At 35.9% G+C, this 18,850-nt stretch overlaps 1 protein-coding gene across 1 annotated transcript in view; it reads left to right on the top strand.

Moving 5' to 3' along the window:
• The window catches only part of MNAT1 (MNAT1 component of CDK activating kinase), a 203,417-nt gene extending 190,329 nt beyond the window's left edge, over positions 1-13,088 (top strand). Inside the window, exon 8 of the mRNA XM_032875259.1 lies at positions 12,628-13,088. Coding sequence (XP_032731150.1) covers positions 12,628-12,748 — 121 coding nt within the window. The 3' untranslated portion in view covers positions 12,749-13,088. The remainder of the gene's footprint in view (positions 1-12,627) is intronic.
• The last annotated feature ends 5,762 nt before the right edge of the window (positions 13,089-18,850 follow it).

Genomic DNA, 18,850 nt, shown 5'->3' with positions numbered 1-18,850 from the left:
TAGCTCTAAATTCTTATGTTTTCCTCACATAGTCTTCTACTCACTAATTTTTTTCTCCATCTATCAATAACCAACTGCTTAATCTGTCCATTGAGACTTTTATTCTAAGAATTGCCAAGAAAATGCGTGTTCTTTTCATTTTGTTGATTTCTTGTCTTATGGCATCGATTTCCTTATTCATCTTTTCTAACATGAAATATGTTTCTTTCAGTTTCTCTTATCTGGGTGTGGTAGTCTTGCCATTGATTGTGTCTTCTAACTCTTATAAATGAGACTTATTTCATTTTTTTTTTTAAACTGTGCATCTCTTTTTAGTAGGTTTTGTAGTCCCGTGAACCTTGGATTGAGATTATTTGCTTTGGCCAAACTCCTGTTAGCTTCACTGGATCTTGACATACTGTTATTCTTAATTTCTTGGAAATGAAACAGACTTGGGTATTGTGATTTTTTTTTTTTAATGTTTAATTCTTTTCCATCCATGCCCCTAGACTTTGTTATGACTGTCCCAGGCCAGTGAGCAGAATATTCCCACAAGTTATTTTATAGATGTGATGACATTTTGTAGATCCAATTATATGCAGGGAGCCAACCCCAGTTATAGCTTCCTACATCTGACAGGATTGAGGTCTGTCTCCTGTCACTGTGTGGATATTGAATCACTGGTACCCAGCACCTTCCTGAACTTCCAAGAGCTGCTTATGCTCTGATTTTGAGTTCCTGTATAATTTCTAGCACCTGAGAGTTTCTTTTCTTGCTTTTAAGCTTAGTTTATTTTATTGTTTTTGTTTTGTTATTCCATATATAACATTTCTTTGTGACATAGTTAAGCTTTTCATGTCTTTGTTCAGAATTGAGGCATTGACATTTGAACCATGGCTTTGGAAGACAGGCAATGGTGAGGGCATTCCAAGATAATGAAATAGCTCGAACAAAGGTATGAAACGAGTAGTTATGATGCTTTCATAGAGAATAACTGAAAACCTCATGGTTGGTTTTGGCTTACATTCAGGGTACATGGAGACGACTAATGGGAGATACATTTGGAAATGTGGGGATTGGAATCATGTACAGTAGGCCTTGAATGGTAGGCTAAGGAACTTGGACTTTATTCTCCATACAGCGGAGAGCCAATGAATGTTTATTTGTATGAGAGTGATGCATAGCTTTGCCCGAGGAAGATTAGTATGATAACCAGGAATAGATTGGAATGGAGAGAACATCCTGGAAATAGGGAGACCGGTTAAGAGAGTATTAACTGTAGGACATGGAAGAGGCAAAAAGGAGCTAAAATTAGGTAACAATAGCAGCTTTGAAGATGACGTGAGATATAAATAGATGTTTGTAGAGAGATACTGTATATAGATTTCTCATTGGTGTGCAGGGGGAAGAGGATTCCAAGATGACCCTAGGAGTATGTTGAAACTATTAAGAGAAATTAAGAAACACAGACATAGGGCTAGGTTTGTAAAGGAAGATGAGTTCAGTTATGAAAATACTAGATTTGTGGTGCCAGTGGGACACCCAAGTATAAAAGGCCACCTAAGCAGATAAAAATGCTGGACTATAACAAAAAAGGGCAGAAGACCAAAAGATAAGATTGGCAGGTTTAGTAGAACAGAGGTAATAAATGAAGCTATACATTTCAGAGATAGTCAAAAATAGAAGATGAGAAATGCCAAGAAGAAAACTAGTAATTAGGAAGCAAGTGGCAGAAGAGAAATTTGAGAAATCCTGTGTGAAAGTAGTAAGAGTGTGACCCAAATTATAGGCATTGTTATAGAAATCCCAAGCTGGGATGCCTGGGTGGCTCATTGGTTAAAGCCTCTGCCTTCAGCTCAGGTCATGGTCCCAGGATCCTGGGATCTAGCCCCACATCGGGCTCTCTGCTTGGCAGGGAGCCTGCTTCCTCCTCTCACTCTGCCTGCCTCTGCCTACTTGGGATCTTTGTCTGTCAAATAAATAAATAAAATCTTAAAAAAAAAAAAAAAGAAATCACAGGCTAAGAGCATTTTACACTGGACGCTATCTCCAAATTTAGAGAGGTAAAGGAAGATTTTGAGGAGGATGAGGACAGAACAATGGTCACTTAATGATGAGAGTCAAAATACAGGATGTGAGAGAGGAAATAATGTAGCAATTTAACTTTTGAAATAAAACTTACTAAGCTGACCTAGTATTTGTGAAACACAGATCTGTACATATGTCTATGTATATATAAATGTATATGTATGTATGTATGTAAATTTTTCCCATTGCCTTTAAATATAAAAGTATTAGCATCCTTGGATTATTATTCTATTACTCTGTGATAAAAGATTAACAAGCAGGACTACTCTTTACCTTTTGTCTAATTTAAAAAATGTAAACAAAACCTCCACTTGATTCTTTATACTTAGGCTACAGCAAAATGGGGAAGAAAGAAGGCAACACTATTATTGTTGAAATAGATGTGGGAATGGACAGTAAGGTCACAGAATTGGGAAAGGAGAGGTATATATTAGTTAGCTGAAGGTAACACACTTTGAAAATTTATTCCTTGTGAGAGTATATACTTTGTATTAATAGTATCAAAGAAAGTATGTAGGGTGGTCAGGCATATATAGTTTATTGAATATCTGTTCTTTTTTTTTAATATTTTATTTATTTATTTGATAGAGAGAGATCACAAGTAGGTAGAGAGGCAGGCAGAGAGAGAGGGAAGAAGCAGGCTCCCTGCTGAGCAGAGAGCCCCATGTGGGGCTCGATCCCAGGACCCTGAGATCATGACCTGAGCCGAAGGCAGAGGCTTTAACCCACTGAGCCACCCAGGTGCCCCTTGAATATCTGTTCTTCACCAGATGTATTACATACATTTTCTTGTAATGTTAATCTGCATTTCTTCTAAATTACTGTGACGTATTATTGTCTCCCTTTTGCAGATGAGGAAATGAGGATGGAAAAACTAAAGCACTTTGCAAATCATAATATTAGTAATTGTACAAGGAGACATTCAAACCCAAATGTATCTGTTTCTAAAATCTTTGTCCTTTCTACCAAACCATCATGTCCTTATGTACTTATGTGGGGTACAGGGAAGAAAAGGGAATGGTAGAGGGGAGAAGTCTGAAGTTGTTTATATTTAACTTAGAGAGTTTGCACTCAGCAAAAAAAACACACCAATAGGGAGAGTCCTTCTGCAAACTCAGGAGGGTGTTTAACTACCACTGGACAGAGAGAGAAATTGGATTTGGTTTATACATCTAGACTGTTACCTTAATATTAGTCACAGAAAGCACTTTATGTTTCCTTTTGGTAAAGAAAATCAGGGCTTTGCATGAGGTCTCCTTGACCACCTAACTGATTTCATCTGCCACTTTATTTTTGCGGCTTTAGTAGATAGCTTTTTAACTACTGATCAATATTTAGACTTGCTATTTAGATGTATATTCTTCAAAGATTTCCCTGCAAATAAATCTGATTTTACTAACTTATCCCATCTTAAATTAATGTATTGACCTTGCTTGTAAACCAGTACAGAGAACAATGTGAATGTAACATATTGAAGTTTTGTTTTGTTTTGTTTTGTTTTGTTTTAAAGAGAGCTTGTGCCCATGGGGGTTGTGGCAGGGAGAGAGAGAGAAACTCTTAAGCAGGCTCCATACCTTTGGTGGGGCTTGATCTCATGACCCTCAGGATCATGACCTGAGCTGAAATAAAAGTCTGATGCTTAACTGACTGAGCCACCCAGGCGGCCCCAACATATTTTAAGATGAATAATTGTAGTTAACATGCATTATTACAAATGAAATAAAAATAGTAACATTTTATGAAACCAAGGCCAACTAAGAATGGTTTGGTGTTTGCATGCAGATTATTTACTAGATTAATGGCAGTTAAAGCTGTGACTATGCTCTTTTGCACTCCTTTTTTTTTTTTGATATTTCATACATAGAAAAAATATATGATACATATTTTACAAAAGTAATAATAAAACAATTGCTGAATTGTTCCATTCTCATTGTTTCTCCCTCCTCTACTCCTTCAAGTCCTGTATTTTGAATTCCACTCATTAACTTAAGAGATAGAGCATAACCAATGATGTAGAAGCCCTCTCTGTGTGCATTTTTCTTCTCTTCATTGTGGTCCCACCTCACCTCACAGGGATTCAGTCACCCTGAATGGGCTGATTATCATTTGCTTGCTTCCCCCCACACACTCTTCGGTCATATCTATATATTCCATGTGTAGTTTGCATTTCCGAATTTTATGTAAATGGACCATGCTGTACATATTTTCTGTAACTTATTATTTGTTGTTATTTTTACTCAGCGTTGTATGTGAGAGTCAACAGTGTTGATACATGCATGAAGATGTATGTCCTTTGTTTTCACTGCTGTACAGGATTTATTTGCCTGTTTTCCTCTCCGTGGACATTTGGATTGTTTCTTTTGTTCTTTTGCTATAAGAAACACTATTGCTATAAATGCCATGAAGAGAGTCTCTGGAGCCTTCCTAGATGGAGAAATCTAATAGGTTTCCCATCTCTGTGTCTGCTATTATTATCTCTTCAAAATTACAAGAAGGAGTCAGGTACAAGTAGCAGGTTCTTACTCCTTTCCAAGCAGTTTACACCTTCCTTCTACCTCCTTTGCAAGTCTATAGGAAGAGAGCGCATGAGGTATTGGTAGGGAATGGCAGTATTTGCATTTACCACACCTGAACACATACCTTTCACTTCAAAATATCTTGCCTTCTATTATTAGTCAGTTGTCTAGAGAAACAGAACCAGTATGAGAGATAGATGGATGATGGATGGTAGATAGATAGATAGATAGATAGATAGAGATATTTATTATTAGGTATTGGCTCATGTGATTATGGAGGGTGAGAAGGCCCATGATCTGCTGTCTGCAGGCTGGAGACCCAGGAAACCCAGTGGTGTAGTGCAAAGGCCTGAGAGTGAATGGTGTAGATGCCAATCCAAGTCTAGATGCCAGTCTGGAGCACCAAAGGGCAGGAGAAGATCGATGTTCCACCTCAGTCAGGGAAACTGAATTCAACCTTTCTCCATCTTTTTGTTATTCTCTGGTCCTGAATAGACTGGATAATATCCACTCACATTGGGGAGGGCCATCTGCTTTCCTCAGTTCACCAATGCTAATTTCTTCCAGAAACACCCTTACTGACTCACACAGAAATGATTTACCAAATAATCTGGGCATTCATTGGCTCACTCAACATAATTTTATGTTTACACATATTAACCACCATGGTTTCTTTTGTCATATCACTGTATGTTTCGTTCTCTAGGCCTTTGCCTTGGGCCCTTCTCTCTCTTCTCATTCTGTCCTCTCTCCCTAAATACTAGCATCTACATGATGGTTTCAAATACCATCTAACTACTAATAACTCCCAAACAGTTAATAACTTCATCCCATAATTTTCTTCTTAGCACTTGGCCCATATACCCAGCTGCCACTCTGTATCTCTCTTCTATAATCACTTCAGACTTAAGTCCAAAATTAAATTCATGATCTTTCCGTTCTCTTTTCCTCCACCCCAGTTTGTTTCTCCTGCAGTTTTCTGTCTCTGTGAAGGTATTTTTCCTGTTCTATTTGACTAGATAGCTGGGAGTTGCTTTTGCCTTACTTTCTTCTCCCCTTCTCTTGCCTCCATACCTACTAGTTGTTTGGGTATTTTTTGTTTTTGTTTTTGTTTTTAAGATTATTTATTTATTTGTTTGACAGAGAGAGAGCGCACAAGCAGGGGGAGTGACAGGGAGAGAGGGAGGGAGAAGCAGGTTCCCCACTGAGCAGAGAGCCCATCTGCAGGGCTCCATCCCAAGACCCCGGGATCATGGCCCATGCAGCTGCTTAACCAACTGAGCCACCCAGGTGCCCCTATTCAGTTGGTTTTTAAATGTCTCTTGAAGCAGTATTTTTCTTTATTTCCTCTGCTGCCACCCTAATCCAGGTACCATGATCTTAAGCCTAGAATAGAGAAACTCTAAAGGTGACTCCTGCTTTTCTCCCATCCACTGTGTAGCCAAAGTAGCTTACATTATCAGGTTCCTAACAGTAACTTTCCAGTGGCTTCCCATTGCCCTTTCAATAAAATTCATAATTCTTAACATTTCTTTTGAATACTTTCTGCCAACATCTCTAGCCTCATCCTGAGCCACCTTCCCTGCTTATTTCCAATATGTGCTCCAGCTCCTTGCTGCTACATTCTTCCCTCCACTGGGTTGCTAAGTAACTCTTCCTCATCCTTTGGGTCTAAGCCATCCTTTGGGACTGTCATTTCTTTAGGGAGACCTTTTCTGAACTTGTTCATGTTGGCTTCCTTTTAATCTACACTGATAGAGCCCTGACTTTCTCATTCATAATATTCATTATTTAACATCTTTCTTCCTCTGCTGAATTACAAGGTCCATTAGAACATGGAGTTTGCTCTTTGTTTTATTCTCAGAGTTGCTTTAATACCTGGCACATAGGAGACACTCAGTAATTTTTTTTTTTTTTAAAGAAGGTATGAACTGCATACATACAAATTTCTATATTTGCCTTTCCCACCCTTGGGGAAAAATTACCATCCTGTCTTTATAAAGATGTGATGAAACTTCTGACATGCAGCTGTTACTAACATGGAATTTACAGTAAAAAAAAATTACATTAGACAAGCCAGAATGAGGCACTAGAATTTTTAGGAACTTAGAAACTAGGATATTTATTTTTATGATCTCTATTATATTTCTACCACAGAAGTGATAGCTCTTGTCCCTCCGTGGGATATACAAAATCTATGTATGATTTGTTGTTTTTATGTTTTTATGACTGATATGATTTGTTTATTTTTAGATTTTTTCATGAAATTTTGCCTTCTCTCCTCTGGTTATCTTGATTAAATTCATGGGTATCATAATGTTTTAAGAATCAATAAGTAAAAGCATTATTTATACCATTTTTCTGCTTAATCTCATTTAAGCATATAAGAACAATACTGAAATTAGTCAAACATATTATAACTGAGATAAACATCTAACTTTGAAGAATATATTTAAGAGTTATTGCTACCGTGCATTATCTGTTTTCATGGCTCTATTCAAGTTTATCTGATCACACCTGATTCCTGAGATACTCTTGTATTTATCTGTATTATACAGATGGAGTGTGTCCTTAGGGGTCTGTCATTTGAGATATCCAGAACTACCAACAATATTGTTCATAGAATATGTTACACTTAAGCAGCTATATCTTTTATGCATTCAATCATTTTTCCTTTCACTATATAACTTTGGTAACAGCTACCCTGTCCTCAAAATGCCTAGTGTGTTATTTGGTAGCAATAAATTGCACACTTCAGTTATAATTCAGAAAGGCTTATCGGAGCAATCTGTATTCAGCTGTACACTTGGGCACTGCATGTGGCTTTTAATTTCCAAATCTGAGCTTTGGTTTTCAGATGGCCTAAATGTCTGGAATAAATTGGTTACTAGATTCCCAAGTATATTAGTATAGATCTGAAATAGCTTTAATAATTATTCAAGTTGTGTTCTCATTCGCAGGTTAGATAATGAAGTGAAGAGTAATCCCATGACTGTGGTTTGTGATATTTTGGTTTGAGTTCATGAAGCCTTGGTTGGTATTTTATAACCAAACTGCCCATTGAATTATGGACAGTAGTTCTGACTTGAAGTGCTTTCCTGAACATTTATATTGGAGTATATGATTATCCGTTTCCCCCTGTAGATAGTTTGTCTGTTATTCTGTCATCATGATTAGGTTAGGACACCTGAGCACTAACCTCTGTTTTCAGAATATTTCTGCTTTTTAGTGATAATTGAGCATACTGTTGTTTGTTTTTAAATCTATTGAGATACACTTCATGTTGTTAATGTAAATCTTTTTTATAGCCTTAGCTGAATACAGTAGCTCTTTGTCTTGACATCTGAGATAAGCTGGTTCATGTCTCTTAATGGCACTTAGATTTGAATTTTGTAGGCTGGGAGGCAGAACTACTTGGAACTGGTCTGTTTAATGCATGGTGACTTTAAATTCAGGCTTACAAATGGGCCCACTTATAAAAAGAAGGCCTTAATCTCTGTAGAGTTCTCTCTAGAGCAACACTATGAAGTTAAAAACTTTTGGACTCTTTTTTTTTTAAACCATCCATTGGTCTTGGTAATTTGAAGTGAAGGAAACTAATATGAACTTCACATTTTCATTTCAATTTGAATTCCAAGATTCTTTGATTCTCTAGAGTCAAAGTGTTTCAAGGGTTTTCTTGAGGAAGTTATGACTGGAGGGGAAGAGCGCTGCCTCTCGGTCTTGAGTGACAGCCCCTGCCCTCTGCCCCTAGCTGAGAACTCAAAGCATTGTTGAATAGCACTGAAACGAGCTGAGTCCAAAACTTTTAGCCAGATGGTCGATATAGGGCTTTTAAAGGAAGGGAAATAGTAAAAGAGTAATCTCAGAGGAACTCTCTTATGTTAAAGAACTGAGAAAATGAAGTCTTTCTGAAGCGAAGTGTAAATTATACCACCTTCTTTGAGAGCAAAAGCTGCTAAATGTAACAGAAGAAAATGACAGTGCAGAAAATCAAAGTTCAGGAACAAACTTTCAAGTGTGGTTTTTGAATGCTTAATCCTCTCTTACTCCTCTCTCAGGATCCATTGCCTCCTTTTCCTCCCCCTCCTCAAGTCTGTTTGAAAGGGATTTGGATGGGTAATGGCAAAGGAAGGCAGCTTTAGACAGAGTATAAACTAGGGCACAAGATACCTTTGTAGAGGAATTATCTTAGACATGCTTTTGAAAACATACTCTTTTTTAGTCTTATTAAGAAAATAATCAAAGGTACGATTTGTAAAACTTTGAGTTTAGTCTGCTTTCAGTAAAAATAAGGTATAGATACCAAAATAAGCAAACCTTTTTTTTTTTTTTTCTTTCCTCGTTTCTGCTTATAAGATTTACAGGTATTTAAAATAAACCCATGAAAACAGAAATACTGTCATGGGATTGGCTAAGTAGTCAGAGCAATTACCTCTAGGCTCCAAAGTCCAACTGAGCTTGACTTTTGGAAGTAAATTTGGCTAAGACTTCTTCCTCATTCTGTTCTATAAAGGTGTACATGAAATGATACTGACCTTTGCCAGAAACCCCAGGAATCCTATTCAGTGATGTACTTGTAATGGTCATGAAAGAATTAAAACAACACAGATGTGGATTAATGGGAGAAAGTAGGCAAAAATGCTAAATTCTCATTGTGTGGTTTCAATGTGGCAGATCCTTTTAAATACTTCAGTGTACCACAATAATTAAAGGGTTTAAGAACATTAAAATACCTAGAAAATAAAAGCCAGCAGTTGAGTAACAAGAATGAACTGTTTTATTTTTTTAAATTGGAATTAATGTAGGTTGCCGTGGTGAAAATAGATTGAAATATTTAACAGTAACTGTTTTGTGCAGCCCTAGAGATCAAAAACAGTAATGTAAATAAGTAGGTCTTTAAAGAATATACTCACAGGCATGCTTAATGTAAATGATTGCTAGAAGAGAAATGCATTTTTTTCAGTGCTACACAAAGAAATTTTAATTTACTTGACTTTGGCAGCAAGAATCTACAACTTAGCATTAATAACTAAAATTTTAAAATATTTGCTCATTGCTCTGGATTATGACTGTTTAAGAATTACTATTTTCAAACACTAATCATTTTAAATAAACTTTTTTTATACATTTATGACATCAATGAGTATGACTGTTTATTACATTTTACCTATAAAAAGTTGAACTGTTTTATATACTCTTTATGGAAACAGTGCACAGTCATAAATTAAAAGATGCAACTGTTTTGGATATTTTACTGGTGGTCCTGTGTTTTCCTGCCAGCAGTGCAGCTGTTTCAGGTTTCTCAGGATAACATATAAAAAGCTGTATGTACACTGCAAGTTTATGCTTGAATTGCCAAGCCAGAGATGGTATGATTCAACTTTCCCAGAAGCAAGTTGTACCAAAATGTGATGAATCAAAACAACCAGTTGCACAGTGGTTTGTATTACAGCTATGAAAAACAATTCTGTTTATGATAGTTGGCTTCTTAAGGTTGACAGACATTCTCCTGTGGTACCCGATTTTTACCATGAGTGAACAGCCATTGGAGCTAAGGCTGTGCTTTTGAGGGTCTGAAGAAAGGAAAAAGGGTAATATGGCGGTATCTGCTGTATGGATAAAATTTACCTGGAAACTCATACTAGGAATGGAATGTTTCATTTCTAAGATACCTGTAAAAATATTACTAAATATTACTTATTTGTGTGATAGTTATTGAGTTCTCAGTGAAGAGAAATTGATTTTATCCTGTTCCAGGTTGATTTTTAGACTTCTGAGATGACTTATTTAACACATCATTTCTCATGCATCATAATCTTAACAGTGGACATATTATTGTGTCCTGGGATGTAATAAGCAGATACTTTCTTTGTGGTAGATTTGGTGAATCCCTGTTTACGTCCAGTGGGACCTAAGGTTCTATCAAGAGTTTGACAATGAAATTGGGATGCATCCCACCAAGGTTTATAAGATGGGATCTAGAGAGAAAATACTAGAACTTTTGTTGAAATATTTTTATCTCCTTCTTTAAATATTTATAATATATTTTATAATATACTTCTTTATATTATATATAATTATATACTATATAACTGTTAATACAATAGGTATATGGTTTATAAATAAGTACACAAATTTTGGAGTAGCACGCTCAAATATTTTTACTGCTATAAGTATACTATCAAAAGTTTGTGGGGTGGGGGCGCCTGGGTGGCTCAGTGGGTTGAAGCCTCTGCCTTCAGCTCAGGTCATGATCCCAAGGTCCAGGGATGGAGCCCCGCATCGGGCTCTCTGCTCAGCAGGGAGCCTGCTTCCCTTCCTCTCTCTCTGCCTGCCTCTCTGCCTACTTGTGATCTCTGTCAAATAAATAAATTAATTAAAAAAAAAAAAGTTTGTGGGGAAGCCAGGGTGGCTTAGTAAGTTAAGCATCTGACTTGACCTCAGCTCAGGTCTTGACCTCAGGGTCGTGAGTTTGAGCCCTGCAGTAGGCTCCACACTGGGCATGCAGCCTACTTTAAAAAAGAAAAAAAAAAGTTTGTAGATCATTGCTCAGTAAATATTAATTTCCTTTCTCCTTCACTTTTCCCTTTCACCCTTGGCAGAAAAGCAAAGAATTGAGTTAACACCTTGATTTGTGGTGGTGTGAATAAATTATAGCCAATTCTGGGAGCTTATCCTGTGTCTTACTTTGACCACTTTTTCTATTTGGCCTCTTACATTGCCATATATTTTTTAATCACACAACCTTATTAAACATGGATACAAATGAAAAACAGACTTGTTATTATGTTAGAAATAAGAAGTTGCTCATGCATCAAGACTTTGACATACAGGAAGTTTGAATGAATGAGTAGAAAAGTTTCCAAGTTATTAAAATGTTCTGGTACCTGATTTATTCATTTGCCATAACCGTAATTCTAAGGCGGATGAAGCTCCTTTACTTCCTGAGGCCTGAAGAAACAATGTGGTTTCTTAAACTAGGCATTAAAGCAGAGCTGGAAATATTTGTTTTCCAACAGTGCTGTTAGTCATGCTAACAAGTTGACCTTCTTTGGCTAAGATTGTCCCATATTTTAGGCCTCTTTACCTTTATCAATGTAGAAAGTTTTAATTGCTAAATAATATATATATGATTGAAGAAAAATGGTACACTGTCTTTTGAGATCAGTTCAGAAGACTTTTGTATTTACTACTTGGGACATTCTGTTGAACTCAGGCTGTCAGAGATTTCTTGAGCATGTAATTTTCTAAGGTTTCACTTCCTGTGTGGAAGGAGACAATACATTTTTGTAATGCTGAAGTATATTTGAAGTAACTAGTATATTCTCTTCTCCCTCCTCCTCCATTGAAGTATTTATTTCATAATATTTTTATGTAAAGTATTCAATATTTATGTAAAAATATTAATACAATAGTATTATGATACCGGGTATTTATTTATTAAGAGTATGCCAGGAGGTGGAGCACCTAGGTGGTTTAAAGCTTCTGTCTTCGGCCCAGGTCATGATGCAGGTCATGATGCCAAGGTCCTGGGATCAAACCCTGCATTGGGCTTTCTGCTCAGCAGGGAGCCTGCTTCCTCCTTTCTCTCTCTGCCTGCCTCTCTGCCTGCCTCTTGTGATCTCTGTCTGTCAAATAAATAAATAAAATCTTTAAAAAAAAAAAAAAAGGAAAGAAAAAGAGTATGCAAGGAGGACAGTAGCAGTTAGGTACCCAAACAACAACCAACAAAACTAAGTTCTGAAAATTGGGAACAGTGAACATTTTAATAGCAAGTATTATTTTTGAAACCTCCTTAAGAGCTGTTTTTCGATCTTAATGTAATTTGCTTTATAATTTTGTTTAACAAACTGGTTTAGGCACTCTATATATATAGTCAGTGTGTTTCTTTTTAAAAGGTAATAATGCATTTAAGAAGTCTGAACATTTCAGTCTCAGAATTCTGCTTTAAAATGTGAATCAGTTTTATTATTATTTTTAAAAATGTTACCAATTTATATATGCTTTCTGTGTCACTGTTACACTTTTTGTTTTGTTTTAGGTATTTAAACCATGTCAGAGCTGCCTCTCCACAGGACCTTGCTGGAGGCTATACTTCTTCTCTTGCTTGTCACAGAGCACTACAGGATGCATTCAGCGGGCTTTTCTGGCAGCCCAGTTAACCTTTATTTCTCCTTTATAAGATTTGGACCTAGGAGCTGAACCAGGGAGCTAGCAAAAGAAAAGCAGACGTGTAAAAATATAGCCATGTGCAGCTGCCCAGCAGCAGTACTCCCACTAGCAGCTGTGTTAAAGTATTTATAAGAGAAAATTTCAGAACTAAGTTGAGCAATACGGTGGATAAATATATGTGAAAAAGATTTATTTTTTACTTATATTTTTCTGAGAGGGATTGAAGCTGTAAACTTTATCTGATGGAAGATATGAATAATTCACCTATGTATGCTTGAGGTTGACAGACTTGTAAAATCTTTTTAAAAATAAAGCTAGACTTTATATTAAGTTCTGTGGTTTTTCTCTTATTACAGTGTTTTACTACACATTTTAAAATGCCATTTTGAATACGACATTTAGTGTTAATATCCAAGTCTGTTATTTTCTCTCATAAAATGTTCTTTTTTTCCCCCTATATTCTCAATACTAGTCCAGACAAGTGGATATATTTCCTTCTGCCAGCAGGTTGTGGCAAGTAAAACTTGACCTATGATAATGCCACTCTCTTGATATTAAGGACTCAGTGCCTGTTTTGAGCATGGAAGGTGAGACAAACCTTGATCAAGGTATTATAGTTCCCAGCTGTGAGCCACACTTAGGATAAACCAGACTAGAGTACTAACCTGCTTTTAATGACAAATTCAAAGAAGTAAGCTAATAAAATTTAATACTTAAATGGCACCTTTCACTTCAAATATGAGCTCATTTTATGATGAAACCTTGGAGACTGGAATGGATACATTTTAAACAAAACTTCTCTGAGTAAATTGCACTCTGATTGAGTTTCTGTTAAAACTTCAAGGGCTTTTAGTAAACCCAGGATTTTGCTTAGAGTTGGCAATAGAGAGGATGGATATTTGTAGCATCTCCACCTTATATGAGGCTGTTACATAGACTACTGGGTATGGGACATAGTTTCTCAAGGAAATTAAGGGATTTCCCATCAAATGTCCCTTATGACAGATGTTAATTTTATGGGAGGAAAATTATGTGAAATAAAATTTGTGGTTACATTAGGGTGGAATATCCATATTTAACAACTGCAGCTTATTTGCCTAAGCAGGTATTAATTTCAGGGTATATCTTTATCTTTACAATATGGTTGACCCTTGAACAATGCAAGTTTAAACTGTATGGATTCACTTGTACGTGGATTTTTTTTGTATGGTACCAAAAATGTGTTTTCTCTTCCTTATTAACATTTTCTTTTTTCTAGCTTATTGTGTATATAGTGTATAACATACAAAACATGTATACTTGGCTATTAAATTTGTGTTAAGGCTTCTGGTGAACAGTAGGCTATTAGCACTTACATTTTGGGAGTGTGGGAGTCAGAAGTTATATGTCGATTTCTAGTGTGTGTGTGTTGGGGTGGAGGAAGTACAGCTCACCCTTGAACAGTCTTTGATAACTAAGAAAACTAAGGCATCAAATAATTGAGTAGGCTCAGATCATATACACGTTAGTAAAAAGCCAGAATTAAAACTGTTTGTTTTTTAAGTCTAGTTCTGTCTGTACTTTACAGGCTGCATCCTATTTTTCTTATCTATTAGCATTCCCCATCTGAGGATTAGGATTTTAAGTATAGTCTATACATTTATTCAAAGAAGTGAGAACATTGACTTAAAGTTAAGACTTTGCTGTACAGTATCCAGTCTTTACAAAAGAAATACTATTTGTTCTCAGTACCTTGTATAATGTATTTAAGTGAATGAACTAATTAATAGAACACTTTAAAGGCTTTTAAAACAGTTTTTGAGCCTACCTCATTATTGTGGAAATTGCCTGCATCTGATCTGGCAAATAAATTGAATTCCAAAACCTTTATATATTTGTAAATATTTTGCTCTTATTATTGCCGTACTTTGTTCAATAGGCCAAGTAAGTTGTTAATTGACCTATTACATGAAAGAGAATGGTGGAAGGTAACTTAATGACAGTACACTAAATAACAGAAATACTCTAAATTGATGAGGTTATTCCCTATCCCCCAGTGATTTTTCCTCAGAGTCAAAAGGCTGCACAAGTCTATCATATACATCAATTAAGTCTTTTAACATTGTACAACACTAGCCCAGAAGTAATTGCTAACAACTGCTGAGCATTATGTATGCGCCAAGCACTGTGCTTCATGTATTATGTATTCTTACTTAATCTTTACAATGCTAGTATTTTTTTCCCCGTTTTAACAAATGGAGAAGCTGAGGCATAGGGAGGTTAACTAACTTCCAGAAGGTTAATAGAACTTAAAAGTAGCAGAGTGGATTTGAACCAAAGTGGTGGGAGTCCATGCTTCAGAGATGAGTATCAAACTGGCAAGCTTATAAACAACAGCTCTGTAGAACCAAGTCTGAGTAATCAAACTTCCTAAGATTTCCAGGAAGTTTTACAGATCAAGTGTCTAGTTATTTTATGGCATATAAATGACAACAACTTAATAACCTTATTTATATCCTTGAGAGAAGTTCTGAGAAATTCATTATGTAGAACCTCATTTGTCCACTAACTACCTTCCTTTTAAACAGATATTAATGGTATTGAATACATTTACATCATAGTTGGGATGCACTATTAGTGTTCCTTAATTTCATTCAATAAATATTTGACCTAAGCTTCTCTTAGAAATTATCCTTAGACTGTTAACTGGTGGTAATTATTTCAAAATCCAATTAAGGTGGCAGGAAACTTGTCAAAAAGCTAAAAACATTTAAAAAATTGTATCCGGTGAGCTCTCCAGCTGTCATTTTTTAGTGGACATCAAGAGTTCACTTACCAGGTATCATGTTAAAAACTTTAGGGTGGGCCTAGATTTAAATAATGAAATAATCATACATTCACTTAGCCACTCTGAAGGAAAACGGGGAGGAGTTAAAATGTTAATAGAGAGACTGGTTGTTTGACTAAATAGAGGCAAGAATCTTATCACTTTCCATGTATGAATAAAAACATCATTTGTATCCATATTTAATATTTATAACCTAGCATATCACTGTATAATACTAGGAAAAAATTCTTACTCCTACCTGAAAATTAAAATTCTCTTCACCTAGATCAGGCCAACTGTGGACCCTTGACCAAATCCAGCTGCTGTCTTTTTTTGTATGCTTCATGAGCTAAGATTGATGTCTACATTTTTTAAGGTTGAAGAAAGCCAAAATCATATACTTTTTAACAAGTGAAAAGCATATGATTTTCAAATTTCAGTATCCATAAATAAAGTTGTTTTCGCATATAGTGTTTATGTATTGTTTATGGCTCTTCTGGGGGGCTACTGCAACAGAGTTGAGCAGCAAAAAAGACCTCATGGCTTGGAAAGACTAAAATACTATCTGGTCCTTCACCGAAAGCTTTCTGACCCTTCGCCTACATACTCCTCACTTGGAGGGGAGGGAGGAGAGGAAAATTAGAAGTCCCAAACTGGTAATCCCTGGCTGAATTAGCCCCCCAGGTCTTGCAGAGGATAGGTTTGGTTGAGTTTCAAAAACCATTTTTAAGTGCCTTTAGATAAGGGATGAGAGCTCCAATTCATTACTTTCCTACACTTCTTACCATTTATTGCCTTCACCGATTTATATTACCTGCCTCCCTTCTGAAGGCATTTGAGTTTATAATGAATGATTTAATGAGTGGTCCTCAAACTTTTTTTGTAGGACCAGGCAGGAAATATTTTAGGCTTTATGATAATTGGTACAATGTCTTTAATGAACAAAATTCAAAATATAATTGGGTATATGTAATTACATTGTTTGTAATTCCTTTTGTGGGGGAATAACACTTGTTCCTTTAATTGGGGTTCCAGGTGTTTCCTATCATCAAAATCAGTTGTAAATGATCACCTGTTAATGGTTATCTGTAATAAGATTTTACACAATTTATCTCTAAAAATGTATTTTCACACAAATAGATACTGCCAAATACTGGCATCAGTCCAGAAGCATAAGATTTTAACTGGGCATATTCATCACTTGGAAGGCATTTGTAAAACCTGTTAGATTCTTCCCTTGATACTTGCTTTATTGTCATTACATAGTACATTAATCACTTCCAATTTAAGGTAGAAGCTCAATTACAGGTGAATGGATTTTGAAATATGTAAATTTCCTTTCTTTGCATTTTCACCAAGGTCCCGAAAATGCGGAACACAGAAAATGTATTCACTGCTAATTTGAGGGAAATCTTTAACTTTTGATAGCATGAGAACTCTGTAACACAAGATACCGTGATTCAAATGTCAGTTGTTGAAATGACCAGTTTCACAGTGAAGTTGTTTGCCTTATAATTATAGGTTAAAATCTTTAAGAAATACTATTATGTCATTAGCAAAAGCTAATTTCTGGAGCCTTTCAGTGTTCTAGAATGTTTAAGAGTGGTTCCTCTTTGTTTTTTTTTAAAGATTTCGTTTATTTATCAGATAGAGATCACAAGTAGGCAGAGAGGCAAGCAGAGAGAGGGGGAAGTAGGCTCCCTGCTGAGCAGAGAGCTAGATTCTGGGCTTGATCCCAGGACGCTGGGATCATGACCTGAGCCCAAGGCAGAGGCTCTTAAGAAAAATTTTCAGTCTTGACCCTGAACTCAAAAAACTTCAAACTTCACAATTGCTAAGAAAATCAAACTTAAGTTGAGCAGTTTCTGACAAAATTCAATCATGATTATAATCCATGAAAGCAAATGAAATTCACCATTGACACATGACAGTTCAAATGTCTTCTGCAGGGTACTTGCTGGTGAATAATAGAATGAATAACCATAGGTTTTAAATATGCTACATTTTCACAAGCTTTATATATTTTTCCAACTAGGTCTTTTTCTACTTTGCATATTTTAACCACTGGGTTGTAACACATCATAGCAGATGCCACTTTTGGTTGTACAGAATTGTTTTCTCACATTCTTTAAAAATACTCCCCCTAGTTGTTCCATGCAGAGTATTCATAGAAGCTAATTCTTCAGTAACTTCAGACTAAGCACTGATGTCTCAAATGAGACCTGAGCAGTATTAATAACATCTGTCAACTCAGCAAGAGTCAAGCTCATTTACTTTCTTGACTTGACTTTGCTCACAAAGTCTTTGAGCAACTATTCTTGCCCAAAGGCCAATAGTCCTAAACAAATTTTCTCTGGATACATTTCTTTGGCCGCTGCATTCAAATACAATGAACTCACCATTAGTAAATGGCTCTCCTTGCTTGGCTTATAAAAGTGTCACTTGGAGACTTACTTTCAAGTTGCGCCCTCATTTTCAGTTTTTATTTTATGAAGAAATTCTATGTTCAGATATTTCCAGATTAAATTTCTAGTTTTTCTGACAGTTGCTTGCTTGTGAGGGAAATCTATGATGAGTACCTCTATTGGTAATGTCAACATGTATTTTAGCTCAGGTATATATGCTTTGTTACCTAATTCAGTATCAAAATAGTTCACATTCCACTATGCTTTAAAAGTACATGATAAGTCCACTTTTCTTGTTTTGAAATAATGAATATACACTAGCAATAAGATATTATAGCTTGGCGATTTACATGGCGCTCAAAATGGTGTTGAGTTAGAATCATGTCCCTGTGAGCAGCAGTATGAGCTGCTAAGAATCACTGTCTGTGTTGTAACTGCTGTTGTTATACCACGAAAGCAGCCACAGACAGTATATAAACAAATGAGCATGGTGTGTTCCAATAAAACTGTATTTATGGACACTGAAATTCAAATTTCATATAATTCTCATGTCACAAGACTTAATTTTTCAAGATTAGTATAAGAACCAATCTCCGGTCATTTGCCATCCAAAAACCAGTGGTAGGCTAGATTTGGCCTGCCAGGCATAGTTTGCCATCCCTGATCTAATGATCTCATTTTTATGACTTATATAGTGATAGGTTAGGGGTACTTATATAAAATTTAGGCACACTTCAACTGAGGATCACTGCAAAATGGTATTAGTGCTTTCTTAGTTAGCATGCAATTATCTCACCTTCAAAACCTATTTTCCGAGGAGATAGTCAATATTTAAATATAATTAATAAAGAATTAATATAACTGATTGTAAGATTATAACA

The sequence above is a fragment of the Lontra canadensis genome, unplaced genomic scaffold (genome assembly GCF_010015895.1).
Source record: "Lontra canadensis isolate GAN:19392208 unplaced genomic scaffold, GSC_riverotter_1.0 scaffold55, whole genome shotgun sequence".
NCBI classification, from domain to species: Eukaryota; Metazoa; Chordata; class Mammalia; order Carnivora; family Mustelidae; genus Lontra; species Lontra canadensis.
This window is presented reverse-complemented; position numbering and strand designations above follow the sequence as displayed.